Source organism: Aegilops tauschii, chromosome 2, assembly GCF_002575655.3.
Source record: "Aegilops tauschii subsp. strangulata cultivar AL8/78 chromosome 2, Aet v6.0, whole genome shotgun sequence".
NCBI classification, from domain to species: domain Eukaryota; kingdom Viridiplantae; phylum Streptophyta; class Magnoliopsida; order Poales; family Poaceae; genus Aegilops; species Aegilops tauschii.
In genome coordinates this window covers 101,682,015-101,693,902 of record NC_053036.3, presented here as the reverse complement: position 1 = coordinate 101,693,902, position 11,888 = coordinate 101,682,015, and the positions used below count along the sequence as shown (strand labels likewise).

The following is an 11,888-nucleotide window of genomic DNA, read 5'->3' as shown; positions in this document are numbered from 1 at the left end:
CAACATTCACGACTAGATTATTTATCAACCCGGCGGCCCGGGTTTCCTTCAAGTCAGCGCTCCGGAGCACGATGGGATGTATGCTGAGTTGTGCTCGCATGTTCGCTGCGGCGTCTAGGGAGGGAACATGCTCTGCCCGATTAAGAAACGCAGACAGGACCAATCCCCTTCAGCCCCGCGCGTATAAATGGACGTGCGGAGGAGCAGCGATTCCACACCTCAACCACACGACTGTAGCTTCCACTTCCAGTCTCCTGCCACCCAACATACACTCGGCTCTAGTGGGTCGATCGAGCTCAACGATGGGTAGGGTTGCGATCTGGATCTCGTGCGTGCTGCTCCTGGCGGCGACATGCCAGGGCAAGGGGGCGCCGGGGCATAGGGTGAGGGTCGGCTACTACAACCGGAAGTGCCCCGCGGCGGAGATCATCGTCAGGTCCGTCGTCGGCAAGGCCGTCTCCCGGAACCCCGGCCTCGGCGCCGGCATCATCCGCATGGCCTTCCACGACTGCTTCGTCCAGGTACGTGGCGTACTATCAACTGTTTTCTATATGCATGTAAAGCAACGTACGAGCACGTGGTTAACATTGGCTTGTGCAGGGCTGTGACGCGTCGGTGCTGCTGGACCCTACGCCGGCGAACCCGCGGCCGGAGAAGCTCGGCCCGCCCAACTTCCCCAGCCTGCGCGGCTTCGAGGTGATCGACGCGGCCAAGGCGGTCCTTGAGAGGGTCTGCCCTGGAGTCGTCTCCTGCGCCGACGTCATCGCCTTCGCCGCACGCGACTCCGCCTACTTCCTCAGCGGCTACAAGATCGACTACAAGATGCCGGCGGGCCGGTTCGACGGGAGCGTGTCGCTCGAGAGCGAGTCGCTGCAGTTCCTTCCCCCGCCCTTCTTCAACCTCACGCAGCTCGTCGACAGCTTCAAGGCCAAGAACATGAACGAGGACGACCTTGTGGTGCTCTCCGGCGCGCACACCATCGGCGTGTCGCACTGCTCCTCCTTCACCGACCGCCTGCCCCCGAACCCCTCCGACATGAACCCCGGCCTCACCAGGCTGCTGCAGAGCAAGTGCCCCGTCAGCCCCAACTTCACCAACGACCCCACGGTGGTGCAGGACATCGTCACCCCCAACCGGATGGACAACAAGTACTACACCAACCTGCTCAAGCGCAACGTGCTCTTCACCTCCGACGCGGCTTTGCTGACGTCGGGGAAGACGGCGCTGAAGGTGATGGAGAACGCTTTCAAACCCGGGAGCTGGGAGAAGAAGTTTGCCAAGGCGATGGTCAAGATGGCTGCCATCGAGCTCAAGACCGCTGCCAACGGCGAGATCAGGAGGAACTGCAGGGTCGTCAACAAATAGGGTTGCTGGCTATTTGTAGTATTTAACATTGGAACGTGCATGTATGTTGTTCTTTTGCTGCATTTTGTTTCTTTTGTTTCTTTTGCTGCACTCAGCTGACCAGGTTGTAATTTGATTAACAGGGTTTTATTCACGATAGGTGATAGATGCCTGAATAAAATTTTCATTTCCGGCTTATTATCCAGTCATCTACTTTTTTTGTGAATGCATTAATTTATGTGGGCGACTTGCACCGAAGGTTTTAGGTGCGCTATTGCATTAGATCTCGGGTTCATCATTCAACAGGTTTAGAAAGAGCCAATACAGATTGAGCGCTGCTACACACACGATAAACTTTAGACAATCTGCGAACAATACAGCACATCAGCCGTTCATGTATGGAGCAGAACTTGATAGCACCGTCCAAACCTTCCATCGTCCAAAGTTCGTGCGGGCTACTGACGTTCATGCAGTACTTTCGATACAAATTTGATTTCGGATATTTAGAGGACAAATTTATCGCTGTTAATAATACAAATTTAGTTGTGAAATACTCCCTCTGTACATTAATATAATGCGTTTTTGTGGTTCCATGTAGTTTTTGCAGTTTAAGTGAAACTGCAAAAATGTCTTATATATATTAGTGTACAGAGGTAGTACCAAATACGTAATGAGCAATGCTTTCATAAGCTTTGTATCTTATTTTCAAGTACTCTATTTATGGGTCCAAGTTTGACTAATCGACTACTCCCTTCGTTCCTAAATATTTGCCTTTCTAGAGATTTCACCAAGTGACTACATACGAAGCAAAATGAGTGAATCTACACTCTAAAATATGTCTATATACATCCGTATATGGTAGTCCATTTGAAATCTCTAAAAAGACAAATATTTAGGAACGGAGGGAGTAGAAATTTTATGCATGGCACATGCACATTGTGTGAATGGTGTGAAATTGTTTAGAACCTTTTGATGGCTTGCTGATTGGTGCATAGCCCGTTGGTGCATACAAGTCATCTTCATCCCCCCCCCCCCTCGTGTGTGTGTGTGAGAGAGAGAGAGAGAGAAGACATAGAGCCCTGCTATATAAATAAAGCCAAACCGGTGAGTCATCCAACAAATGACAAAAAGTATTAGGCAAGTAACCGGCACACAAGGCAAGTGCAAACCATGACGGTCGGGCAAACAAGCCATGCAGACCACCCAAAGGAACAACAAAATCATGATGAAGCTATGTCCTTGGAGAAGCAGGCGCTGAACAAAGGTCAGTATTAGAGGCATGGATCTTGGCGTCATAGAGATGGTGTCAGTGTCCATGGCTTTAGCGAGAGGCTTCCATTGTTGTAACAGGGCAACCATTTTGAAAAGACAGATATCCTTATGTTTAGGAAAAACATGTCTGGTAGTAAACTTCTTCTGAGTTATCCAGAAGGACCAAATGAATGCAGCGAAAGCAAGCCAAAATACACAACAGACTGGCCTGGAAAATTCAAGAGACAAGTAAAGAGATCATCAAACCATTTCGGGTTCCAGTTAAGGTTCAACCATGATCGGACACAGCTCCAGTACATGTCGGCAAGATCACAATTAAACAGAATGTGTTCTGTGTTTTCATTCTCTCGACAAAGAAAACGGCCAGCAGCTGCAGGTGCACTTCTTTTCATGATTTGATCAACCAGCAAACGAAGTCTCGCCGCCTGTCAAAGAAAGATTTTGATTTTAAGAGGAATATGTGCCCACCATATCGCCTTGAAGCGATGGTCATGCCATCCTTGAACAAGTTCCAGATAGAGAGATTTAACCGAGAATCCGTCCGAGGACGAATGCGGCCAAACGAGTTGACCTGGAGTCTCCGAAAGCACGGGAAAAGGGCAGTGAGCTCCGAAGTGGAGATGGACTAGTTGGAAATGTACGAAGACAAAACAGGAAATGAGTGGCGGAGGGGGGAACTTGTTGTAGGCAACGAAAAACCTACATTGTTTTGGAAAGATACCGGGCTTGATGATTCCCCGTTGGGAGTACAATGCCTAAACCTGTACAACATCGTGCAAGGGAAAAATGTGTATGTTGCATTGGTTCTTGGGGTGATCCCGTTGAATATTCAATTTCGACGAACGCTAGATGGAATAAATGGACGGATGGATTTGTTTGGTTCTGAGGTTGATGTTGGTCAACCTATCTGATGAGGATGGCTCATTTTGGTGGAAGCTTGAAAATTCAAGTGGATTTTCTTTTAATTCCATGATGCATATGTTATTAACAATTATCAAGTCTTTCGAAACAAATACATGTGGAAATTAAAGGTTCCATTGAAAATAAAGATTTTTATGTGGTTTTTACACAAAGGTGTAATTCTAGACCAAAAATAACATGGTCAGGTGTCGTTGGAAGGAATGCAAAAAGTGTGGTTTCTGTGTGATCAGGAGGAGAACATTTATCATTTTTTCATATTTTGCTTGTTTGTGACATTTTTCCGGTGGATTGTGCATGTAAGGTATAATCTACCACCCCTAGCTACCATGGGGAATATGTTCGATAATTGGTTGAGGGCAATTCCCTCCTCTCTAAAGGCGTAAATACAAGTCGGCGTTTGTGCTTTAGTTTGAGCATTATGGAAATGTCGTAATGGCCTCTTTTTAACAAATTTAAATTTCCTAACTTTTTGCAGGTTATCTATATAGCCCCCAGCTTAATCCGACTTGGTATACCCTACTTCATGTGGAGGACAAAGGATCCGCAAACTTTGAGTGCGACTGACTCGAGATGCTCGCACGATGTTTCTTCAACTGGGCCAGACGATGATCCAATGATAGGATATGTGACACTCCCCATTATGTCTTGTTGGGGCCTGGTTGTTTTGAGATTTGAGCTCTTTTTCATTTTAATTTTTGTACTACACTCTAGATGCTCAGTCCTTAGTACTCAATGGTATATGGTTGTGTGCACCATTTGATGCTTAGGCTCGGTGGACCCTCTTTTTAAGAGAAAATTAGTCAACATACAAGGCATTTTTATCGTAAATACAAGCTCTATATCAAAATGTAAGGCATTTTCAGGTTTTGTATAGGGCGTAAAAATATCTTACATTTTGTTTATGGGGAGTATGTCTTAGTTTATGCCCACAAGAGGTCGTTCTCCTATTGTAATGTCTCCTATACGCCTGTTAATCACTTGGAGTTTAAAGCTTAATACATGTCAAGGAAAAAAAATTGAAACACAAGAAAGATGTGGACGCTCATACATATGCACATACATCACCCTTATGAACGCATGCACGCATACCCTTACCCCTACGAGCACCTCCGAAAAACTAAGCCGGTACATCATCTTGAGATTGACGAAGTCGTCAAAGGTGCTTTGTAGCCGACGGGAACATCTTCTATCATTGAAAGCACATTGCTGGAACGACTGAAATAAATTCAGAAAAATATGAGCATCATTGTCAAATCCAGGACTACATGTCAAGCTATTAACGGACTTGTTTCCGTAACAAATTCTAAACAACAACCGGTTGTTGTCCATTCTCCCACTAAGAGAATCATCGATCGGCACCGTAACATGTTCAGAACATGTCCATCGTGCATCACGCCGCAGCATGATGTACAGCACAGTTGGAATCCTGGTTGCACACATGCATGGAATTATTGTTCCAAAAAAGTCTTCGCCTTCCACTGGAACCAATCGACATTACTGTGTTGTTAAAAACTTGTCTTTCTACGCTACCTATACCCTCCCCCTGAAACATTCCTCAACAACTCACAAGCTCCGTCCGCGCAGAAGCGATATACATGACAAATCAATCAACCCCGGATCGATGAGTTGTTCATGTTCATCCATGTGCCCAGTTGACATTGATCTACAACATATATACAAATTAAAGAAGCTGTACACATGTATAGCGGTCGAAACAACAATTCGTTCCTGGTACATCCCTCGAACTACCCCACGGAGCTGATCTATAAGTAGACGAGCGCAACAGCGTCAGGAGGCACGGTGGCTGAAGCGCAGCCTGTTTCAACTTTCAAGCACCGAACCTGCAGACATGGCAAACCTTGCCGTTGCAATCTTGTTTGCATCGCTCGGCGCCGTGGCTACTGCTCAAAAAGCCTCCGCGCCGGCAGCGGAAATGCCAGCCTACCAAGGTTCATATCCAAGCTACGCTAGTCCGCCGGTAGCCGAAATGCCAGCCTACCAAGGTTCCTATCCAAGCTACGCTAGTCCGCCGGTACCCGAAATGCCAGCCTATCAAGGTTCCTATCCAGGCCACATTAGCTCCCCAGCTGCTAGCCCGAGCTACACTTTCCCTGCTGCCACCCCGGCACCAAGCCAGCCAAGCATGGCTGCACCTACTGCTAGTCCACCGAGCCCAACCCCTTCTCCGTCCCCAGGACGACGACGGAGACTGCGAGTCGGCTTCTACAGGCGCTCGTGCCCACGGGCGGAAAAGATCGTCAGGGAGGCCGTGAGGAACGCCACGTCCAAGAACCCCGGCCTCGGTGCTGGGATTATTCGGATGCACTTCCACGACTGCTTCGTCCAGGTACAGTTGTAATTATGAAAATCCACTCATGCATGTAGTAATAATACTCCACGATATCTGCCATGTGCATGTGAGCAGTACGCGCGCAAGGCATAAAACCTCGTGAATGTTTTCTTAAAGAAATGTTCATGGTGATTGCTACAATCGTACTGTGGATAGAAAATACTGCTAGTGGGTACGTAAGCATGATCCGATTAATTCAGATGTCAGATAAATATTTTAATTACTTCGTCTTGGTCCGTACAGACATGTTTCTATTGCGTCGGTGTGATGCCAGGTGTTCATTAACATGTGTGTGCGCGCGCGCGACGTTTTCTTACAGGGTTGCGATGCTTCCGTCCTGCTCGACCCGACAGCGGCCAACCCGCAGCCGGAGAAGCTCAGCCCACCCAACTTCCCAAGCCTGCGTGGCTTCGAAGTGATTGACGCAGCCAAGGAGGCGCTCGAGAAGGTTTGCCCCGGGAGGGTCTCCTGCGCTGACATCATCGCCTTCGCCGCCAGAGACGCGTCCTTCTTCCTCAGCCGGGCCAGGATCAACTTCAGGATGCCGGCAGGGCGCTTAGACGGACGCGTGTCCCTCTCCAGTGAGGCGCTCGATTTCCTTCCGCCGCCGTTCTTCAACCTCTCGCAGCTCGTCGACAATTTCAAGGCCAAGAACCTCGACGAGGATGACCTTGTGGTGCTCTCCGGCGCGCACACCATCGGCGTGTCCCACTGCTCATCCTTCACCGACCGGCTCCCGCCAAACCCCTCCGACATGAACCCGGCGTTCGCCACCCTCTTGCAGAGCAAGTGCCCGGTGAGCCCCAACTTCACGAACGACCCAACAGTGGTGCAGGACATTGTGACGCCCAACCGGTTGGACACCCGGTACTACACCAATGTGCTCAAGCGCAACGTGCTCTTCACCTCCGACGCGGCACTCTTGTCGTCCTGGCGGACAGCCAGGAAGGTGGTGGAGAACGCACTTATCCCAAGGAGGTGGGAGAGCAAGTTCGCCAGGGCGATGGTGAAGATGGCGGCCATCGAGCTCAAGACCGCCGCAAATGGGGAGATCAGGAAGATGTGCAGGGTCGTCAACAACTAGGATTGCCGGCCACTTGTAGTTAAAACCAAGCGTGCACACTGTTTAGGTTTTCCCATCAGTTTATTTTGGAGCATCTGTCCTTGTTGATTCCATGCATTTTGGTTCCTTGGTTAAGTTATAAGTAGAAGCATGTTATTGTTCCATTCTTTGGTTAAATTAAATTAAATAGCTGGCTCAATTGTACTTGATCATATTACTTCTCAAATGAAGTTTGTTTTTTAGCTCATCATGTTACCGATTTTGCTCCGTGTTTTCATGGTCACTCATGAATCTTGACCATGCGAATTTCACTCCACGCCGAGACCTATACTGCTTTCCACACAATCTCTCTTGTCTCCCACGCAAAAACCAATATGCTCTACACTCAATGCATAATCCGGTTGTAAAGAGTAAATTGCAAGAAAAAACCACTACTTTAAAGACTAGGTTAGCAAAAAACACTATTATGTTTTTTGGCAGAAAACATCATAAACGCGCTCAATCAGCCCTAATCTGCCAACCAGTGTTATTTGCCAAAAGATTACGCTAGCTAGACATGTTGTTTTCTGCCAAAAAATGTATAGTTGTGTTTTCTACTAACCTAGTCTTTAAAGCGGTGGTTTCTTGCAATTTACTCGGCTGTAAACTATTCGCAAGTGTATCACCTTGATGTGACGTCTTGAAACTCAAAAAAGTACCAACTCACCTTGATGCGACGTCTTGAAAGTTGTCATAAAAAACTTTCTATTTGCCATGAGCAAAGTTCGAACGTTTGGGACTTATCAGGGTCATTTCTTTATTACTTCTGCATATTTTTAATTTTTAATAGTTCAGCAGTACATGGTGATCTTTTTTTCAATATATAGTGAACATTTTTTCAAATACACACTGAAATTTTTTAGTATGCAGTGAATATGTTTGAAACACATACTGAACACTTTATTAATATATGATGAACATTTTTGATAAATTGAAAAATTATTAATATACGATGAACTTTTTTAATAATATGATTAATATCTTTTAATACACATTTAATATTTTTAATATACACTGAACTTTTTGTAATATATACTAACTTTTCCATAACACATACTAAACAATTTTCTATTAGTTTTAATAGGGTTTTAAAATATCTAGCTCCTAAAAGACAACAACCTTGTTTGGTGAAAACCCGAATAAAAAACCAAAGAGAAAAATATATATAACTGCTCACAGGGCAAAGTGGGCTTCAGCGAGGCCACCCGTCCATCAAAAACCAGAGACCAAAGCAAGGCTCGACAAAAACAGAAAGTGTCATGGTAGTTGACGCACGCAGGCGAGAGCTCCTATTTGCCGCCCGTGGGCAGCAAATTGTCGAGCCTTTGCTGAACGCATATGTAAATGGGCCCGCCCATTTGGAGCTAACAAAACCGAGGCGTACATTTTTTTAAACAAAGTACTTTGCACGCGAGAGCTCGAACTCGCGACTCTCGCGCTAGTTATTACATGATCCTTACCAGTAGACATGATGAGTTCTAATGCTTGATCCGCAGCCCCTGACTTTAAGAACCATTGCAGATGCAGAACCGAGTTTCTTTTTAATTTTTCCAAACAATTCATGCAATTTTTTCACAAATATCGGAAATAATGTTTGAAAATGGTGAACAAATTTAGAATTTGAACAAACTTTTAAATTTGATCAATGTTTGGAAAAGTGAACAAAAAATTAGAAAATATGAACAAAAATTAGAAATTCTGAACATTTGTTTAATTTTTTTATATACGGTGAACAATTTTAAAGTATATATTGAAAAATTTTATAATATATGCTGAACAATTCTTAAAATACACGAATAAAGAAAGAAAAATCAGACAGAAAAGAAATAGAAACAGAAACAAAAAAAGAAAAAAGAAACAGAAAATAGAAGAATCAGCTCGCGACCGTGTGCCGGCCCAAAATGCGGCGTCGGGTGGCCGAGCTTCATTGAACCCACGTCGTTTTGACGCTCGCGAGTGTGAAATAGCATCTGCGCACGCAGGCGTTAATCCGAAGGTCTCTTTTGGCATTTAGGGTATCGGTGCCTGGATGTTGTTCGGCGGCCACAGCCCCATACAATCCACCACTGTGCGTGCAAAAGGCCCAATATAGAAATTTCTTGGCATTCCTATTAAGAAACGTAAGTTTGGAGCAAAATGTTTCATTTGGATTTGAACAATGGCACGCCCCAATTGGATATGTGAAACATCTAGCACTGCAATGTTGTGGCAAATACCACATACAAATCAAACAACAAAGATATACTGCGACATTTTCTGGGAAAGGCAGTGCATGCCAGACAACAGATATACAGCAGGCAGGAGAAAAATAATCAACAAATAAAGCAGCATCTTCCCTTCAAAAAAGCAACACGAGCAAAGAAAACACCACAGATGTTCTTTACAACCAATTGAAAACGGGATCAAATAGTACTAGTTTTTGCGTATGTGCATTGCCAGCTAGTTGACGAAGCGGCAGTTCTTCCTGACCTCGCCGACGCCGCTGCCCTTGATTTCGATGTTGGCCATCTTCACCATCGCTTTGGCGAACTTCTTCTCCCACGACGCCGGGAACCTGGCGTTGGCGCGCACCATCCTCCCCGTGTCCTGCGAAGAGAGCAGCGCGGCGTCGGACGTGAAGAGCACCCTGCGCGCGAGCACGTTCTTGTAGAACTGGTTGTCGAGCTTCCTGGGCGTCACGAAGTCCTGCACCACCGTGGGGTCGTTGGCGGTGGTCGGGCTGGCCGGGCACCGGCGGCGCAGGAGGCTAGCGAGCGGCGCGCCGATGTCGGACTGGGTGGCCAGGCGGTCGGGGACGAAGGAGGAGCAGTGGGACCGGCCGATGGAGTGCGCCCCGGAGAGCACCACCATGTCCTCGGCGGAGAGGCCCTTGGCGGCGAAGCCGGAGACGAGGGTGCTGAGGTTGGAGGTCGGGCCAGGCAGGAAGAGGAGCGTGTCGTTGGCGAGGGACCTGCGGCCGTCGAGGCGGCCGGCGGGGACGTGGAAGCTCACCCTGGCGTGGCTGAGGAGGTAGGACGCGTCGCGGGCGGCGAAGGCGACGATGTCGGCGCAGGAGACGACGCCCGGGCAGGCGCGCTCGAGGGCGCCCTTGGCGGCGTCGATCACCTCGAAGCCCCGGAGGCTGGGGTTGTTGGGCGCCCCCAGCTTCTCGGGCTGCGGGTTGGCCGGCGTGGGGTCCAGCAGCACGGAGGCATCGCAGCCCTCGACGAAGCAGTCGTGGAAGAGCATGCGGATGATGCCGGCGCCGGAGCCGGCGTCGGCGCGCACGGCCTTCTTCACCTCGGCGCGCACGAGCGCCTCGGCTCTGGGGCACGTGCTTCTGTAGTAGCCCACCTCGAGGCCATGGCACGCCGCGTCTAGGAGCATGGCGCATGAGATCAGAATGGCAAGCTTAGCCGCCATGGCTCCTAGTTATAGCTGGTGGACGTGTGAGTGTAGGGGGAGATGGATCTCGAGAAGTGGCTGTGTGGACTGCTCATATGTGCAGATCCTATTTATAGGTGGGAAAAGTGAGCGAGGAAGAGATATTCCATACGTAGAACATGGTTCCATGCCACCTCATAGATAAACCACTTGAGAGGGATCAAATGATTTTGTTAGTTGAGGGATTAAGTTGTTCGGTTTTAGGTGATTTTGCTTGTTTAATTTTCTTTCATGCATTGCCCTAGGAAAGCAATAGGCTGCTCATGAACTTGCTAAAGAAGGCTGTGGGGAACCACCGAACGATAATGTTATCTGGTGGGATGATCTCCAACCTTGTTAGAGCAAGTACAATAAGATGACATAAGCAGGCTATAAGGATTAAAATATTATATCGTTGCTTAGTTGGAAGAGAGAGAAGAGAAGCGGATTCTTCACTAGTAGCCAGCTGCAACACAAGGCCCAAGACTCTTTGCGAGGTTGTAAGGTGGGCCAACTATTAATAAAGTAGTACACGTTTAAATTTACTATTATACATGCCGGCTATTAGGTTAACTCTAGATGACATGGCAACTCCTTATAGCTGATTGTTGGTTGTATTATTAACCAATGTTGAGGATATCACTTATCGTGAACTTATCGGTCGGCCCATGATAAGGGGTAAATCAGCCAGTTTATCGGCATATCGGCCGATTTATCGCCACATCGGCTGATTTATCGGCCAATTTATCTTATCGGCCAGACGACGATAAGCGATAAATCATGCTCTTAATTGCTACCCTTGTGGATAACTATTTTTACCGATTAATACACACCGACATTATGGCTTTCCCCAAGAAAAGGTTGTTCGGTTTTAGAACTGAGTGACCAAATATGATCAGCGGGTAAATTAAGGGAGAGAAATGTTTAATTTCGCTTAAATTAAAGGTCAAACATACTACCAACTAACTCATGAGATAATCAGTAAACAGATGAATGGTCTATCCTTGATTGCAAAAATGCAAAAGATGCAAAGCCTTTTCTGTTCTAGTTACTTTTACCTAGAGTTGTATTTACTTAATCGCAATAGCTACATTTAAGTCACATGAATTTACAATTTGGGTCAGTCGATTTTCGAGTGAAGAAGCAACAGTCATTGGAGGGAAGGAAGGAGCAGCCACGGGCGATCTATCTTAGAGGTTTGGACGGGGGGGGGGGGGGGGGGGTGTTCGAAAAAAAGAGGTGTGGGGGGAGCAGAAAAATCTGCTCATGGTCGAGGTTAGAGGGGTGGTTGGGGGCGGGGGCAACACGGCGGTGGGCGGTGGTTGGGGGGGGGGGGGGGGGCGAGGATGCCGCGGGAGGTTGGGCCGGTGGTGGCTGGGCGGTTCAAGGTGGAAGACGCGTGGTCTGAAGATTGAAGACGGCACCCGATTATTTTCCATCGGATGGATAGAAACCAATCGACTGACCCCAAGTAAAATTTTCAGTCGACTGGTCTCT

The 11,888-nt window shown here is 47.4% G+C and overlaps 3 protein-coding genes across 3 annotated transcripts; 2 read left to right on the top strand and 1 right to left on the bottom strand.

The window, feature by feature from the left end:
• Nucleotides 1-210: 210 nt before the first annotated feature.
• On the top strand, nt 211-1,542 carry LOC109761514 (peroxidase 2). The gene is made up of 2 exons (XM_020320334.4): nt 211-521; nt 601-1,542. Exons 1-2 carry the CDS (start codon nt 303-305, stop codon nt 1,363-1,365), a joined length of 984 nt encoding a protein of 327 aa, XP_020175923.3. The 5' UTR covers nt 211-302; the 3' UTR covers nt 1,366-1,542.
• A 3,787-nt stretch (nt 1,543-5,329) lies between these two features.
• Nucleotides 5,330-7,338, top strand: LOC109761515 (peroxidase 2). The gene is made up of 2 exons (XM_020320335.4): nt 5,330-5,884; nt 6,207-7,338. The coding sequence occupies exons 1-2, from the start codon at nt 5,387-5,389 to the stop codon at nt 6,969-6,971; spliced, it is 1,263 nt and encodes a 420-aa protein (XP_020175924.1). The 5' UTR covers nt 5,330-5,386; the 3' UTR covers nt 6,972-7,338.
• A 1,794-nt stretch (nt 7,339-9,132) lies between these two features.
• LOC109761519 (peroxidase 2) lies at nt 9,133-10,400 on the bottom strand. The gene has a single exon (XM_020320337.4). It carries the CDS (start codon nt 10,389-10,391, stop codon nt 9,429-9,431), a length of 963 nt encoding a protein of 320 aa, XP_020175926.1. The 5' UTR covers nt 10,392-10,400; the 3' UTR covers nt 9,133-9,428.
• Between the last annotated feature and the right edge of the window lie 1,488 nt (nt 10,401-11,888).